The sequence below is a fragment of the Phodopus roborovskii genome, unplaced genomic scaffold (genome assembly GCF_943737965.1).
Source record: "Phodopus roborovskii unplaced genomic scaffold, PHOROB, whole genome shotgun sequence".
NCBI classification, from domain to species: Eukaryota; Metazoa; Chordata; class Mammalia; order Rodentia; family Cricetidae; genus Phodopus; species Phodopus roborovskii.
The window spans coordinates 11,518,359-11,536,932 of record NW_026126558.1 but is presented as its reverse complement, the minus strand read 5'-3'; the positions used below and the strand labels follow the sequence as shown (position 1 = coordinate 11,536,932).

At 49.8% G+C, this 18,574-nt stretch overlaps 1 protein-coding gene across 1 annotated transcript in view; it reads left to right on the top strand.

Moving 5' to 3' along the window:
- Cmip (c-Maf inducing protein) overlaps positions 1-18,574 on the top strand; it is a 319,144-nt gene that overhangs the window by 118,861 nt on the left and 181,709 nt on the right. The window contains exon 3 of the mRNA XM_051201736.1: positions 4,336-4,386. Coding sequence (XP_051057693.1) covers positions 4,336-4,386 — 51 coding nt within the window. The remainder of the gene's footprint in view (positions 1-4,335; positions 4,387-18,574) is intronic.

Sequence of the window (18,574 nt, the reverse complement as noted above, 5' to 3'; positions counted from 1 at the left end):
GGAAGTAGCCAGGTAGGCTGAAGGGTCACCACCCAGGGGTTGTAGCCCAGTGTAAGCGCCAAGGGCCTGTGGCAGGATAGAGAAGCCCTGGAGTGTTTTGAGCAGAGCCTGGGCACTGCAGCCACCAGTTCCTGTGATGGTGTGAGCTTGGGTTTAATTGATGCTATTGATTAAGAAATGTTCTTTCTCAGCACCGAGCCACACCAAGTGTCAGGGCTCTGCTGTATCTGTGCTGTCTAGCCCTCCATCTCCCTCCTCCCAGCATCCTCCTCTGTCTCTACATCTGTCTTTCTGTCTCTTCACCCTTGTCTCCCTTCTGTTTCCTTCTCAGCCTTTCTCTCTGCTCTTCTCTTCCTCCCTCCCTGTCCAGCCTTTGCTGTTTCTTTCTTTTCCTCAAATGTCTCCTCAGCCTCAGAGCATCTCCCACTTCCTCTGTATCATCCTCCTGAATTCCTCCTCCGATCCCAGTGTCCTTCTAGGGACCTGAGCTGGGGGTTCCAAGAAGGCTGAGTAAACCTTCCCATACATCCCCTTAGGTACCACTATGCAGTCCTCCTGCAGATGCAGCGGATGAGACACCAGTGCTTGGGGGGGGGGGCAGTCAGTGCTCCTGGCTCCTGGGCACTTTGTGATCTCAGTGTGAGCTCCCTAGGGCATGTGTTAGAAGGCCCCAGCAACAGCAGAGGCCTGATAATCTTGTTTCTCTCTTACCACCTTCTTGTCAGCACTGTTGTGAGGGGGCCAGCTTCTGAGCACCTACACGGTGTATGCCTTATGTGGGGCACATTGCTGGTGGCTTCTGGTGAAGTGCCAAACACTAGGGAACCATGCAGTACTGATATGCTTGAGGCAGAGGGTCCACCCTTAAGGAAGAGCAGACAGAACCTAAGTTGGCTTGAGTAAAGAAGGAAGGAGGACCCTCGAGGACCCTCTTTCCCAACAGTCCTACGCCCCCTTCGAATTGCCAGTCTTGAAAGCCCCATGGGAGATGGACAACTCTTTGGGACAGGATGGGTTCCTCGCTTACTGGAAGTGAAAGGGAGAGAGGGAGAATGAGAGAGAGAGAGCTTTCCCGGCTGCTCTTTGCTGTTTTTCCTGGAGATTGGTCCAGGAAGCTGAACTTGGGAACAGTCCCTGCAGGCTCCAGGCTGTTTTTCTCACCTCACGGACAATGCAACAATGAGCTAGAACTTGGCAGCCTCTATAGAGGAAGTTGGGCAGGCTTGCTTGGAGCCAGCCCTGTGGGAAGATTATCACCATGCACAGGCAGAGAGCCACCAGAGCAAGCCTAAGGCCATGGGGGCAAGGTAGGCTGTAAGGTTCCCGGGGATTCTCCTCCAAGTCACCCTCAAGGCACACTGTGCCTAGTGTTCCCTGGGATCCAGGTTGTCCTGGCTCCTCTCTGCTGCCACTCTGGCTGCAATGGAAGTTCATAGACAGATGTTCCTTCTGGCTGCAGCACAGCCAGGCCAATTGCCCTGTGCCAGAAGCCACTTGAGGCCTATACTGGGATTGAAGAGGCCTATACTGGCATCCTCTGCTGAAAGAAATCTCATCTTTGTCATACGCTGCCTGGCCCACTCTGCTTTCCATGTTGGCTACTTGGTGCTGGGCATAGGTGCCATGTTCTTCATTGACTATCAAGGGGAGAAGCAGCTCCCAGAACCATGGCCCACACCCAGAAGAGCCAGGCATACTATTTGCTTGCTCCCTAGAGGGTACTGGGACAAGCAGGCTAGGAGAGAGATGGGCCTGAGATATGATCCTAGTTTGCTCTGTAGCCAAGTGCACTGAGCAGTGGGAAAGCTTCTGGGCCTTATTTCTTCACCTATGACTGGACCACAGTGCTTGTCTCCTTGGTTACCATGGAGCCAAAGACAGTCCAAGCCTGGTATACAGGTGTTTAGGGGCATACTGCCATGCTTGGCAAAAACACCCAATGAAGAGGGTGTTGGAGTTGAAGGGTTCTTTGAAGTTCTGTGAGATGGGCATATGGATGTTCCATCAGGCCTCATGTTTACCTCCCTCTCATTTTTCCTCTCCTGTGCTTGAACATCCATCTGTGAATGTACCTGTCCACTTATATCTGTCAGCATATCTACCTCATCCATCAATGGACATACACCCATCCATCCATCCATTCATCCATCCATCCATCCATCCATCCATCCATCCATCCACCCACCCACTTATCCTTCTGTCCACTTACCTACCTCATCATCAATCTACACACACCTACTTAGCCACACATTTATCCATCCATCCATCTGCATGCACATCTACCCTTTTACCCACTTACCACTCTGTGCATCTATCTACCCCATCCTTCCATCTACGTGTGCACCTAACCACTTACCCCTCCATACATCTATGTACCCATTTACCCACCTATCCATCTATTCATCTATCTGCCCACTTATTCTCTATCCACTTGCTCATATGTCTACATATTTATCCATCTATTCACCCACCCATTTATCTACCCTCATCCATCTACCTATTTATCTGTCTATCCACTCACCCATCCAACCTGCCCATCCATCCATCTGTACCCCGCTTACTCCCTGATGCACCCATCCATGCCTACTTGCCTTGTTCACATGAACACGTGCATCTACTTGACCAGTCACTCATTTATTCAGCTTACCGGCCAGTCTTCCATTGCTTTGGGTTTCATAGAGTTGGTGTGCTTTAAATCACACCCAATTCCCAGCCTTGCAGAGCCATGGCCCGGAGGTAGGAGGACAACTAAACAGGACAGAATGATGTGAGATGAGCACAAACAGGGGGAAGCCAGTGTCAACACAGTCACTGTGGAGAGGTGCCATTCAGGGTGTGCTCAGGGTGGCTAAGGTTTGCACAGGCACTGGAGGGAGCAGGTGAAAGTGGAGAGTTCCCAGTGCGATGTAAGGCCATGTGAGAGTCAGACAGACAGCACAAACTAGGAGATGTTTCACCAACGAAAGAGGCCCAACCCTGTGTAGCTCAGAATAGCAAAGAGTTCACACTGCTCAATTCCCTGAAGCTACTGGATGTCTGTTCTGGAGCACGCATCTGAGATATTTCTGCTGCTACTGCATGGGAGTGAACAGGGCTAAGTCATGCACTGGCCCTTAAAGCAAAGCTTCTGCCCTCTCATGTCACATTAGCTTGTGCTTACTGGATGCTCCTTGGAGTCTGGCTTTGACCATCTCCCTGCTTCAGTCTGATTGGCCCTCCTGCCTCCCTCATTATGGATTCTGTGATCCCACTGGGCCACTGTATAGTCCAGGGTGATCTCCCTGTCACAAGAGCCTCGATGTACCATCGGCGGTGTCTTTTACCCCCCCCCCCACAGGATAGCGCCTCCACAGGTGATTAGTGTGTCATGTTTTTGGAGGCCCCCCCTCCCATCATTCCTTTCCACCACTGTGATATGTTAAAAGCATAGACACACCTGTGAACCAGGGCTATGCTGGAGCCGGTTCAGCCTGGTTTACACTTGCTCATGAGAGCTTTGAGTTTTCTTCATAGAGTTAACTGTGGAGATTATTCACACCAGAGAAAATTCTCCTTCATAGAGCTAACTGTGGAGATTATTTACACCAGAGAAAAGTCTCCTTGATGGTAGAGCTAACTGTGGAAATTATTCACACCAGAGAAGCCAACACACACTGTGGCCAGAGCTGTTTTGCTCAGGTGAACCTTTGTTGAACATCTACAAGGTATTTGCACCATCCCTCTGTTGCACACCCCATGGCTCATCATCATGAGACCAGGTACTAAATCAGTACTAACCAGAGCTGGGGGTGCAGGTGAGCCACAGACTTGGGGTAGGGGGTGCTTCTCTTCACAGGCCTCTGAAGGCCTTGTGTCATTGGGTGACTTACTCACACCTAGGCTGTGATCAAGGCCATGACTTGAGCCTGGGCCTTTCCGAGGGTCAGCTCTGGTACATATATATGTGCAAGGTGTTGGAAGCCTGTTGTAGGAGTGTTGAGAGAACCCTGTGTGTGACAGGATAGCTCCCTGGGCAGTCCTGGCATAACAGAGCCACTGGTCCACTTAGCTATATCACCTTTGGCCAGTTCCCACCCTCCAAGGTCAATCAATATGTATAAGCACCCTGCTCCAGCCAGCAGGGTGGCGACTCTTGTGCCCAACAAAACTATCCCATACTGGCAGCCATGTCTTCTCTTCTGATTTTGCTCTTGAGAGTCAGTGTACAATTTTTCAGGAGGCAAGCCTGGGCCTTGGGGGCAGATAGCATTGGTTAGGGGCTTGTGTGGAGGCCAGTAAGATGGTCTGAGACATTCCAGAAAATGATAACTTGCCACTCTCCTGTTCTTGTTACAGGCTGCCAACAGCTACCTGCGAGATCAGTGGTTCCATTCTCTGCAGTGGAAGGTAAGTCAGGCCCCTGTTGCTGGATGCAGCCGCTACTTGGGGCTTAGAGAGTAATGGCTGAGAACCAGGCAAAACACAGGCTCAGTGAGGGGTCACTGCTCTTGCTGGAAGCCTCTGCCTCCTCCCCAAGTGCTATGCCTTATGAGAGATACAAGTCCCCGGTGGTGGCTGCTCAGCTTGGAACCACCCAGGTGCTTCCTGCCTATTTTCCTCAGAAGGAGGGCAGACTTAGGGTCCAGGGAGGCTGGACTCTGGGATCCAGAAGTTTCCTTGAACAAGAAGCTTTGGAAGCTGTGCAGGGTGGGAATTTAGCAGAGGTTGAAAACCCTGGCTCATGTTCACCAACCCTGCTCCTTTTGGTGGGCTGACTCTCTAGCCTCACTCCCCTTTTCACTCCTGTGGAAGTTTCAAGCTTCTTGCACTCGGAGATGGCAGACTCCTGCCTAGTATTATATGTGGGGTTCACTAAGTGAATCCAGAACTAAGGATGATTCCTTGGGTTCCCAACGGTTTTTAATTCTGATGGCATCCGCCATCTTTATCATCACTAAATTCGGTAAGTGAAAACTTGCTTTAAAAGCTAAGCTAGAGTTGTCAGAGGTTGTCAGTGGCCTTGCCAGGTGCTGTCCCTTCTTCTGGGAGGTGGGTTGTGACCCTCATTCCCACCATATAAGCTTGTGTGAGATGCTAGTGTCCTTGGGGCAGTCGGCCCCTGATGATTCGGGTATGCGGCCACCAGGTGGCAGTGGTCTCTTGTTATAGTAACTTGATTTAATGATGGCTCCTGGAGGTGTGATTTTGGTGAGAGTTGTTAATTAAGCCTTGCTGTCCGTCCTTGCAAAGTGACCAAGAATCATAAGCTGTTTGGGGAAAGACTTCTAGCTAGTAATGTCAGCTGGAAGTCTTGGATTCTGACCCTTACTTTTCTTTGTCCTGTCCAAACAGATCTGGGTGCTGGTTCATTTAACTGAATTCAGTTACTGAAGTTTGTAATGTATCAGGCAGACCTGGCTTAGACACTTCTGTTCTGCTGTCGTTTAGCTAGTGTGGGAACTAGAGTTCAGAGAGACCAAACATCTTGCCCATAGTTGCTCAGCAACTTTAATTCAGACCCGTGGGTCCATCCTGCCTCCTCTCTGTTAGACTGCCTGAGATTTGGACTCATCAGCCCATTCAGGATGTGACCCTCTCTCTGGCTCTGAGACAGCCAGCTACTCTTTTCCTCCTTAGGTAAAGGCAACCACCATGGGGTTCTCTTCTTTTTTATTTACTTGTTTCTTTTTTCATTTTTAACACGGGGTGGGGGGGGGTGGGGCCAGCTGACAGTAGAACATCAGAATTTAGGACATTTAGCAATCCCACAACCACGGTTTGAATTTGTGAATTTTCTTGCGTGTGGCCTACAACAGAGAGTATATATAGAGTGTGCTCTTTTTTGTAGTGTGACACATTCCTCTCAGATACTGTGTCTTCCAGTTTAACTTGCCTAGACTTGCCCAGGGCAGTGTGTTTCCTCAGGAAGGCAAAACTGGATCTTAAAAAGATACAGCATATGTCCCTTAGAAGGACAGGGCTCCTCAGACAAGGGATGCTGCGGAGTGTACCTCAGGCTGTCCTGAGGAGCACACCAGCGCGTGACCAAAGCGCCCCTTGTAGAATTCTTGCCTTTTCTTTTTTTAAAATATGGTCAGGAGGTCTCTACTGCACTTTCCTTGTGTGCTCCCTGCTGCCAACATGACCCTCACCACCGTTTTCTCGGCCTGGATAGATTCTCTTGAGTTGCTCTGAGGCCATGAGCCCCGACTCCTTTTCTTTTTCATTCCCTTGCCCTCTCTTCCACAGCAGCCTTGGTCAGGGGAGCCCAGGGAAGCCTGAAGTCCCATGATGAGATGGGGATAAGCACCTCCTGTACTAGGAATGGGACGGGAAAGAGTTGTTCTGCCCTACCCAAATCTCCAGAGCCCAGCCTATAGTCCGGGGGCTCCCTGGGGAGGCTGTCCTGTTTGGTTTAGGCAGGAGGCCCTTGAGGCCAATTCCCTTGGGTGTGGAACGTAAACAGTCATACAGAGTTAATGAGGCCTCAGTTCTGACTCAGATGCTCCTCTTTGCTCCTGCCCAGGCCCTCAGAGGCCAGGATCTGCAGATATAGCCTATTTGTACAAGAGGCTTCGAGGGAACAGCCGGCCATGTGTACAAGGCCATGAGGGAACAGGCCCTTCTGTGTGTGAAAGGCTGTAGGCACATAAGCCTGAAAGGACAGATAAGATCCTACTGTGTGTACAAAGCTGTGAGGAGACAGGCCCATCCATGCATGTGTAAAAGCTGTAAAGAGACAGACCTGTTATACTACCCTATAAGAGCACAGGCCTGTTGTATTGTACTAGCCCATAAGAAGAAAGGCCTAACGTGTTCAAGGCCCAAAAAGGAATGACCCATCCAAGTATATGTTACTGTAGAAGGACAGGCCCGTTGTGTATACTAGGCCATGTGTGTAACAAGGCTATGAGGGGACAGGCTAGGTTGTGTGACACTGACAGTATTCTAGACTATGAGAACACGGCATATGATTACAAAACTATGAGAAACTGGCCTGTTTTTCTCGCTGGGCTCTGGAGATGAGAGGCTCCAGTGCACGCAGCCGTGAGGGGCAAGCCTGCCTGGACACCTTGAGGAGTATTACAGCTGGTGATGAACACTTAGCCAGGTGCCTTGGCTTCCTGGTGTGGTTCAGAGGCCACTGCACAGAAGTCATAAACCTGCAATGATTGTGTTCTCGAGAGAAAGTGGGTCAGTAAAAACATTACAGGCCCCAGGGCAGGGCACACGCGGGGTGTGTGACAAGAGACTGGCCAGCCACGAGTGCATTTGAGTATGCATGGCCACAACTGTCTACTTCTCCCTAGCAGACTTTCCCAAGGCCCTGGAAGGTATGAACTCACAGCCACCCCTGTTCAGAACTCTACGTCGGAGGATGAAAATGAAAAGTGTTGTAGTGTGTGCGGGTGGCTATTGTATTCACGTGTTGTCAGTGGAGAAATACTGCTGACTGATGCCTTGGTTTTCTTCTCTGTGAAATGGGGTGTCAGGAGCATCTCACCTACTGAAGTCTTTGTGCAGATCATAGAACTTATTGTTAGAGAGGGGAGTGAAGTGGGCTGTAGAAACCAGTGCTTGTGCCATTCTCCCCCCCTTCTGCCCCCCTGGCAGACCTGGGAATCCTTATGAAGACTTCCTACTAATGTTGGCCACACAGGGTTTTCTAGGCTCTTGAATACCCTATGTCTGTGATCCACACACATTTGTTGTCTTGAACCTCTGGGTAGTTCTTCGAAGCCCTAGTCACTCTCGACTTATGGAAGAGGGGCTGGAGCCCACAGGAATGAAGACATTGCCAAGGACAAATGGCTTCTTAGAGGTACACTGGGCAGTTGTCATGCAGTGTGGATGGACCTGTTTGTGTTCAGAGCCCCTGGTCAAGAGCAGTCACTGTCAGGGTCCCTGCACAGGCTCTTTGCTGCTCATACTCAGGAGTCCCAAGAGTCTCACCCTATACTCCACACAGGAAGGAGGCCTGGCTTGTGCCAGGATTGCTGGGCCACCTGGTCAGGATGACAGGAGGCCCTGAGGTGCACCTCATCTTGCACTCCTTGCTGAAGGCCAGGCCAGAGCATGCCTGGCATGGGAAGCCTGGGATACCATATGTGCAGTGTCACCCTGGCTCTGTCTCTCCCTGGCCAGGGTGTCACCCTGGGAAGGGCCCATCCCTGGATTCTGTGCTGCAGCTTGGACGAGATTCTCCTCTTTCCTGTCTGATCTGTGGCTCTCCTCCTGGAGTATCCGGACAGACACAGTCCCAACCGCAGGTAGTCACCATGCAATCACTCTGCACAGGGTGCCTCTTGGGACTCAGCACCACTGCTGCAGAGAGGGCCTGCTTCTCCTGTGTCCCTGTTTCAGATGTGGACTGAGAAATTACACCTGCCTTAGCCCAGTCATGTGCCCTTTGAACAGAGGCCTGCTTGAGTTCAGAACCCAATCTTCCTTCCCTGGCCTGGAGCATCATCCCTGCAGCACATGCGTGCGGAGCACACACATAGGCACACACTCACAACCCGGTACACACATGTGACTCATAGGTTGTTACTGGATTGTTAGGCTCTAATCCTGGGCCCTGGCAGCCTAACTATCCAGGCTTGGCCATGGCTTTCTGTATGCCAATTAAATAGACACCTCATAGTAAAAACAGTGGAAAGGAGGGACCAAGAGTCACAGTAAAACCCTCCCCCAAGTTCATCTTCAAGACAGTGACATGAGGTTTAGCTATAGAGGCACACAGCTAAGCAGTCCTTGTTGAGGGGTAGTCCCAGCAATCACTGACCCATCATTGTCTCTGCTCCAGACTTGCCCGTGAGGTGGTCTGAGAGTTGTCATAACTGCATTCTCACCGAGGGATCTGACCTGCACCCTGACTCCAGCCTTTTCTTTTTTTCTGTGTGAACTCCGTGGGAGAAATTCTAGTTGCTTGGGGCCTATTGTTTCAGTAGGCTGATAGCCAGGGGAGGGGGCTCAAGGATATCTCCCTCCCCAGACAGTTAGCTGTCACAGACCCTGGTCTGTCCTAAGTCCTGTGTGTCTAAAACACACAAGACAGAGAGCTTTGCATTTCCTTCCAGGCCTTACAGATGTGTTGAGGGTTATGGGTGAAGCTGGCCTGTCACCTGTTCTTGGCAGCCAGCCAGCATAGCCACAGTCAGACCTGGCTCTCACACCTGCCCAGATATGCCACATCATCCCCTTGTACTCAGTGCCCGGACTTGGCCTGGCTCCTCACTTCCCGGTGCTCAATCAGCATTCTTGCGTGGCTCTGTGTGTCCTGCCTCGCCACATGCCTGCCTTACCCATCCAGGTTAACTCTTGGCATTCAGTCCCAGAAGGATCAGAGGGACTCTGGGAGCCTCGTAAAAGTTGACCACCCTGTGGTGACCCAGGGAACAAAGGCGATTGGCTCAGGAAGACCCAAACGTGGAGGCCTTTGGTGGCCCAGGCCACTAGTCTCCAGTGTCTTACAGCCTCATTGCGGCCCCTCACAGAGTCACTGGGGTCCCTGTAACTAACAACAAGGGGAACCCCTGGGATTGAAGCTAACAAGTGGCAGAGGTTGGGTGGCCTTGGGGAGGAGAGTCATGTCTCAGGCTTCCATTACTGGAGAGAAAACAATTACTAGCCACTGTCTGATGTTGGGAGCCATGCTGGGTGATGCATTAGAACCCCAAGGTTTAATGAAGCCCATCTTAAAAGATGAGCAGAAAGAACACAGGGATCTGAGCTGGACGCTCAAGAGACAGAGACAGGCAGGATCTCTGTGGGTTCCAGGCAGCCTGGTCCACAGCATGAGGTCCAGGACAGCCTCCAAAGCTACAGACAGAGAAACCCTTTCTCAACAAACAAACAAACAAAACAAACAAACAAAAAACAGGGATGTTGGTTCAGTGTCCCTGTGCTGGACACTGATGGCTGGGATGCAAACCTAGGCAGGTGACCTGAGTTCGCTTTGTCCCTTCCTTCCAGCTTCTTCTGTCAGAGTTTGGCAGAGTTACCCATGTGAAAGGCGTGGAGACGAGGGTCAGCATCCCACCCTGAACCTACAGTCTCCCCACTCCCCAGCATTCTCTTTTCCTTCCTGTCTGCCTTCCTCCTTCCCTCCCTCTCACCTTTCTCCCCAGTGCTGGGGATTCTGTGCTGGGAGTGTAAGTACTGGGCCACAGAACTGTTTCTTGAACCGATGATGTGTTTGCTTAGGAGAGGGGATCTTGCTAAGTTACTTAAATTTGCTGTCCTCCTGCCATGGCTTCCTGGATGGCTGAGATAGGATTGTGACCAGTTGCCCCCAGACTAGGCTCTTCCGTCCTTCAGATCAGCTCTTCCCAGTATCCTAGAGAGAAGCATCCAGATCAAAAGAGGTGGCCCAGAGAACTCTCTCCAGGGATCGTGGGGGTGTGATGGCCAACAGTGGGTCTCCAATGTCCATACTCCTAGCAGCGTCTATGATTACTTTGGCCTGCTTAAACTCAGTATTGTAAATGGATTTATTTGTGCCTTGGGCTTGGAGGGTTTGTGAGACTTGCCGTGTTCTTCATGTAGTGATGCTGGGTGACATTTGTCCCTCTGTGGGTGTGTCTCAGCTTGTTAATCCTCTGTGACCGGACATGTCCAGTTAAACCTGGTACAGACAGGAACACTCTGGTGTCTGTGCCCACATTCCCATTGTGGGTGCGTGGGAGTGAGTCGCCAGGCTGTGGGGGCACGTTTATGGTCACCATGAGTGGAGGCAGACCACTCTTTTTCCTGAATAGTTGCATACCTACTATTCTGAGGGGAGGGGTTGAGAGCCCAGGGTGTGTGTGTGGGGGGGAGACTCATACTAGAAAGTGCACTTCCCATTTGTTTTTAAATATTGAAAAGGACAAAGAACTCCAAAAGATGTTTCCACTTACTGTGAACCTGCTCATAATTTTTATGGCTTTAAAAATGGAACTATGATCACATGTAAGCAGCATACAGATCTTAACTGTCCAGTGTACAGAGTTGACTGTCGTCATCACTAGACTCAGAGAAAATTTTAGTAGAGGGGATAGATTGTAAGAGTCAGAGGACCAGGAACAAATGTTAGATAACATGTATCTAGATATGACAGGGATGTTGCACTCACAAAATTTCAACAATATAGTTGTCTAAACAAGACCTGCGTGATGGTACCAATTGTGGTACCAGCGTGGATGGAGGAGATCCTACAAAGTCCCACTCTTAGATGAAGAACTACAGGTAATCAGTGGCTTCCGAAGCAGGAAGAATCAATTTCCTTCAGGGACAAGCTCCCTGATGGATTACCCAGTACCCAGTGGTCACCCTGAACACCTCTACATACTCTACATAGGGCCAGTAAATTCAATAGGTTATATTATATATGGAATTTATTCTTATAATAGGTTACATATATGTGTGTAACAATAGTAACTAAAGAAGTTACAGATTTGACAGGGGATAAGGGTAGAAATGGGAGGGCTTGGTGGGGGTGATTGTAAATACAGTACTCATGTATGAATTTCTCAAAAAAAAAAAAATAGAACAAACTGAACCATGTACAGGTCTGTGGCAGTCCTTTAAAATTACAGGGAAATGTGAATGAAAATCGAGTCTCCTTTCTCAAGCCTGTGTCCCTACAAGCTGTCCTTGCTGGTGGCCCCACAGGCTGTTCAGGCTGTCTTCCTTTTAAAACAACACGCAGACATTATTCTCCTCACCTCACCATTTGGGTCCTTGATCCTCTGACTTTTATATATGGCAGGGTGTCTCTGGAGGTGCAGAAAGAGGTCCACTGTGTCAACCCTCCCAAAGTGAACCAAAGCCCAGCTGGTCCCAAGCTCTATGTGTGTGTGATGCTTTGCCTGTGTTTTGCCAAGTTCCAAACTGCCCAACACCAAAGTCCCTGTCTATGCTTGCTTGGTGCCCTTCAGCTGTTCTTTGCATCAGTCACAGTCTACGCACTCAGGGGCCATTATTGAGTCAAAGGAGGGTGAGTGAGTTAAGAGTAAACACAACAACTGTTTGGTTAAGGAGACAGCCACTGACAGGCTAGTGGCATATACAGCATGGATATGCTGCATCTGAGCAGAAGAAAGTGAGTTGCTATTACTCGTTATACTGCTTAGAACAATGCCGAATGGCAAACTTATGAACACTGGGGTTCTGGAACTTTCCATTTGTTTGCTTGTTCATTGGTTTTTTAAGACAGGGTTTCTTTCTTTGTGTAGCCCTGGCCACCCAGGAAGTCACTCTGCGGACCATGCTGGCCTTAAACTTAGAGATCTGTCTGCTTCTGCCTCCCGAGTGCTGGGATTAAAGGTGTGTGCCACCGCCGCCTGGCTCCCTCCATTTAATATTTTTTATACCACAGTGCTAAGGTTTGATGTGAGATGTCACTCAAAGGCACGTATATAGAGGCGGTTTGCCTGCTGGCTGGTGAGCTTTTTTGGAAGTGATTAGTTTCTGAGGACTCTGTCATCCTGGGTGGATCAGTAACTTGACAGACCCACACAGGATTTGATAACATTATTGAGAATTGATAAACATTTTAGGAGTTAGAGCTTGGCTGGAGGAATTAAGTCCCTAGAGGTGTGACTGCCCCTTTCCCCCTCTTCCTTCTGTCTGTCCTTCCCTCTGTTTCTTGGCTGCTGTGAGTTGAGCAGCCTCATTGGCCACACAGCATACCTCCTTGGTCACCCTGCTATTCCTTAAGTCCAGAAATAGTGGAGCCCGATGGCTCTGGACTTCACCTTTGAAGATGTGAGCCAAACAAGTACTTCCTTCTTGCAGCTGTTTCTCTCGGGCATTTGTCCAATGGGAAGGCCATAGGCTAAACATCTGGAACCCAGACTAGATAGATACCGTGACCTGCCCCAAGCAGCAAGGCTAGAGAGTAGGGAAGGAGAGGAGGGGAAGATGGCTCAGCAAGAAAGAGCACTTGAATTCCCAAAACCCTCCCATTTAGTACATGCTTGTAACCTGGGCACTGATGAGGCAGAGACAGATTTCCTGGGGACTCACTGACCAGCCAGTCTCACCTAATCAGCAAGTTCTGGGTTCTAGTGAGAGACCTTGTCTTGGAAGGAAGAAGAGAGGAAGGGACAGACGGACGGACAGACTCCAGGTGACAGTTCCTGAACCTCTACTCATGCACATGCGTAACAAACACGTGTACATGATAGAAGATGGGGGGGGGGCTGGGCCTTCCCCGTGTTCTTGGGCTGGCCTCCGAACCTGCTCTCAAACCCTCCTGTCCCTCTCCAGCACTCCTAGAGACCTGACTTTCTGAGATCCTCTCCCCTGCCTGGGTGCCCGGAGCAGCATGGTGGCTCTCCCAACATTCCAAAAAGAAGTGGCATCTGTGGGTTGTTTTCCTCCCAAGCAAGGAGGGGACTGGAGCTTCCATGTGTCATCAGCACACACTTTGATGGGGACCGATGAGTCACCGAGCCGCACAGGGAGGGTTTTCACATACATGGTTTGTGGGTAAGCCCGCTTTCTACCCTTTAAGGCAGAATTTTATTTGATTTTTTCCCCCTCCTTCTCTTTGTGGATGAGTTTTCCAGACATAAGCAGAAGGCAGCGTCATCATTTGACATGACCTCTGTTCCTCGGGAGGCTGTGGTGGCAGTGGGGTGCTCTGATCTGGGGACACTGTCTTGCTTTCAGGGTGGCATGGTGGTTGAGTGGCCCAATGGAGGAGATGATGGTGGCTTGTGGTTCTTTGTTGGCTTCAGTGGCTCCTTCCCACCCATTGGCTTGGAAACTAGGCTAAACAGAGACTTAAAAGAGCAGCCACAACGGTCCCCACGGAGGAATTCGCCCTCACCCTTCCAGAGGTGATCAGGCATACCCAGTGGGACAATGGCACAGGTCCAGGGAAGGGAGGCTTTGGGGAGAAACTAATTGGCTGGTGTTGGTGCGAAAATCCCGAGGCCCCTATGGCATTGGGTGCTTTGAAGTTTCAAGATGGTCCTAGCACATACAGAGCCCCACAGGCAGGCAGAGATACCGTATCACTTGTGGGGACACAAGACCACGCCTAACAGCTGCTATGTGGTGGCAGTATCATGCCAGGGCACTGTGTCCCTCCATTGGTAGAAAAACCAGTGTAGATCTCTAGATACTTGAGCCAGACTCATGCACATAAAATAAGTAAGTCTTTTTTTAAAAAAAAAAAAAGTAAAGCAATTAAGAGTTTATGTTGGCTCATAGCTTGGGTGTACAGTCCAGGATGGCAGGGAAGATGTGGCATCAGCATGAGGCAGCTGGTCACGTGGCATCCATAGTCAGGAAGTGGGGGGGGGAGGGGGGATGCTGGCGATCAGCTCCGTTTTATTTTGTTTGGGACCCCAGCCTGAGATAATGGTACAGCTACAGTGTCTATGGGTTTTACCATCCCAGTCAGATCTCTTTTGAAAACACCATCGTAAGACATGCCCAAGGTGTGTTTCCTGGGTGATTTCAAATCCCGCAAGTTGACGACAGTGAAGCGGAACCATCACGAGTGTTTGTGCTGAACCATTCCACCTGGCTTTAATGTTTGCTGAGAGGCCCTGCTACAGCCTGTCAGGGTGCAAGGGCTTGGCATAGGTAGGGCCCTGGTCAGTCAAGAATGCCTGTGATTGAGGTCACCAAGCCAAAGGCAGTGTGAGTGACCCCAGGTTGAGTTTGGGTGGCAAGACCTCAATGGGCCTCATTTTGATGTCTTCTAGAATGTCCTGCCTCTGGAACTGTTGTGTGAGGTGGCTTGCAGAAGCAACTGGTTTGGAGTAGTTCCCAGCAGGTGTTGAGAAGGAAGAGCCAGGTGCTCGGACCTACATATAGTGGAGTACTGATTCTGTAACTGATACAGAGACCCCAGATCTCGGTGTACTTGAGTGTGATGGCTCAGTAGTGTGAAGAAGATGGGAAATGGTATAGACAAGGCTTCCGTAAAGTACCCAGCCCGCCTGCCATATGCTCATATAGAGTTCATTCTGACTGTCATGTTGCCATCACCACCAGCTTTTGTCTTCCCAAATGAGAGCTCTATCCCCATTGGAAAATAATGCCCTATTTCCCTGTCCCAGTCCCAGCAACTGTCATTCTACATGCTGTCCCCTGAGAGCTGACTACCGTCAGTACCTTAACATGAGTGCAATCACAGGAGACTTGGCTATATGTCACTCAGCAGAATGCCTTTCAGGTCATGGGTGCTCTAGCATGAGTCAACATTTCCTTCCTTTTTTAGGCTATGTAATACTCCATCATGAACATGGGCTGCTTCCGCCTGCTGGCTTTTGTGAACAATGCTATTGTGAACAGGGGTGTATATATATATACTTATTCAGTGTACTGGTACCCACCCAATAACTGGATACCACCCATCTGCAATACACCAGGCTGGAGGGGTCTATTGAGCCTTAGGATGCTTCTGATGTGAAACCAGGACTGAGGGTCTTAGCAGAGTTTTCAAGGTGGGCGTTAGTATTGAAGAAGCTTGTGGCGAGGAGCCTTGATTTGTGGGTGGTTTGACGGTGTCTGATGTTGTGAAAGGAAGATGCTGGGTGGAATCTCCCCCGTGGCTTCTCTTTGCCAAGGACTGTACGTCAGCTGAGGCTGACGTCCCTGTCCGAATTCTCCTGGAAATTCTTCCTGCAGCCTGCCAGGTCCCCAGGTAGCTCCCTCTGACATCACAGATGATGCAAGTGGTGGAGGGTTGTGGGTGGCTGGGCCCAGCTTGCTTGAGGCCACACAGAGCTAGCTTGTACCTTGCGGCAAGAACCAGAACAAGCTTTGGGATGGTAATGCAGATTGCACAGCCCACTGAGAAGTCATAGGGAACAGACTGCCAGGACTAAGGAAAAGAGGACCCAGCGTATACCAGGGAGGATGAACTGAGGGTCTCTCTGACACTTTGGTGAAGTGATAGGGATAGATGGATCAGCCTGGCTCAAGGCACAGCTTAGATGCAAAGGACTGGGGCCCTGGGCCACAGGCCAGCCCTTGTCTGCTGCTTTCCAAGCATATGGGTTTCCCAGTACCTCTAGATCCAACTGTCTCTTAAAACAAAACAAAACAAAAAAACAAACAAACACCAAACAAACAAAAAAACCCAAAACCTAGAACTCACTATCTGATAGTTCTGGGGCCAGAGTCAGGGTGTGAACAGGGCTCCCTTGAAGTCTTCTGGGGACATCTTTGCCTAACAGTTCAGCCTTCAGTTTAAGCAACTCTTGGCCCTCCTTGCTTCTGGCCATGCAGCTCTGTTCCCTGCTGTGTCTGCACTGTATTATGATTGATATATGTACATACATACATACATACATACATACATACATACACACACACACATACATACATGCATATATATATATGGTGTGTGTGTGAGAGAGAGGGGGGGGAGAGAAATGGGGGAGACAGAGAGGGAAAGGGAGTTAGTTTCGATGTGGCGTTTTTTGCACCAGTTCAGGATCCAGCCTGGTCCTCATCTTACTCCATCCCATCTGCAAAGACCCTATTTCCTATTAAGGTCACAGTCAGATGCCCAGAGTTACAACAACTGGGATATAACTCCTGGGGGGGAGTCACAGTTCAATCCACACTGCCAGTAGGGTGATGCTGAACAAGGGAGAGATCCCTTCCATCACCACCTGATGTATATCACAGATTGGGATGTGTTTAGTCCACAGCCAGCTGGCAGGTGTGGGGATTGGATCTGGCTTCTTACAGGGTTCTGGAGTCTCCAGGGTTTCCTGACAGCCCTTGGTGCAGACTGCCAGCCCCTGTCCAGATCTGCAAGATGAAGTCTGCCTTTGGTCCAGACCCCCAGCATTCCCGGTCCATGGCAGTTGTTTGAAGGATGTGCCTCTGGTACTGATGCTGAGGTTTATGATTCTCTTCCCTGCCTTGAGCTGACTACCGTCAGCCATTTCATTACATGAAGGGGCTCAGCTACCCTGTACAATATTGCAGAGAAAGTAGAAGCCTCATTCCTGCCTCCAAGGAACATAAACTCAGTGGGAAGCATAGTGTATCTGTGTGACGATCAAGTTTGTGCCTGGGATGCAGTGAAAGTGGGATGTGGTACCCAGTGGGGAGCCTGACACCTAGGTGGGTCATCCACTTACCAACCAGACTCATGGTTACCTAGGCAACCAGCTTGATGCCCAGAGCCAGTAGAGCAGGACACCCACCTGGGTCTTGCTGTTTCCTTGGCAGCAATAATAGCTACAGGGAAGCTGCCTATGGTGGTCACTGAGGAGGCTTGAGAGCCTGAGCAGTGTCTTTTTTGCAGACAAAGTACCCATCTCCCCAGGAGCTGGTTTCTCAGGCACACATCAGCTAGGCTCTCCAACTGACAGGAAGGCACAGGTTTTTAGAGTTGTTATTCTTATATTTATTTTACGTGAATGGCTATTTATTGCATATATGTCTATGCCTGTGCCCACAGCGTCAGTCAGACCCCCTGGGATTGTAAGTACAGATGCTTGTGAAATACCATGTGGGTGCTGGGATTCAGGTCCTTGAGAAGAGGAGCCAGTGCTCTTGACTGCTGAGCTATCTCTCCAGCCCTGGGTTTACCCTATTTGATGGCGTGAGGTCAGACACTCAGATTATAAACTTGACTACTCTAGCTCTCCTATTATGACTAGCTGTGTGGCTTAACCACTTAGCCTCCATTTCTCATCTATAAAGTAGGGCTCACTTTTCTGAGATACTGTTGAGATTACAAAAGTTAATGTGAGGGCCTGGGGTGGATAGCTTGGTAAGTGAAGCTTGTCTTGCAAGCTTGGAGACTGAACTGAATTCATTCCCCAGAACCTGTGTAAAAAAGCCAGGCATGAGCCAGGTGGTACATACCTGTAATCCTAGCACTTAGGAGGCAGAGGCAGGTGGATCTCTGAGTTTGAGGCCAGCCTGGTCTATAAAGCAAGTTCCAGGACAGCCAGAGATTTTACACAGAGACATCCTGTCTCAAACAAACAAACAAACAAACAAAACAAAAAAGCTAGGCATGGCGGTGTGCTTTTGAGATCCCAGTGTTGACAGGTGGATTCTTACTTGCTCTTTTGCCAAGTTCCAGACCAGTGAGAGACCCTGTCTCAGAAAACAAGATGGACAACTCCTGAAGAATGATACTCAAGGCTGACCTCTGGCTTCCATTTGTACTGTCACACATATGTGTACTTGTGTATGTGCGCTTGTGTGTGCGTGTGTGTGCGCACACATGTACATATGTACACAAAGCTAACATGTTAGGTATTTAGTATGGAGCCTGTCCAGTATAGAGCCCTTCAAGAGGAAGAGTGATGACGTTCTAGTGATACTCAACACAACCCATCATGCATTACAGCTGTTCCTGTCTAAGGAGTGGCTATTGTTATCTAATAGCCTTACTGGAGTATTTTATGTCCCCTCCCTGCCCCCTATACCTGGAAAAAAATACGGATAAATTCCTCTGATGAGCGTGGCCAGCAGGTGAGCATGCAGTGACTACTAGCCAAGTCTAGGCCCCCTGAATAACCCACATGGTTCAGTGGAGGTCACAGGATGGAGTGGTAGCTATCCAGATGTTAGCAGAGAACAGAGACAGCGATGGGAACAGCTCAGCACCTGCCAA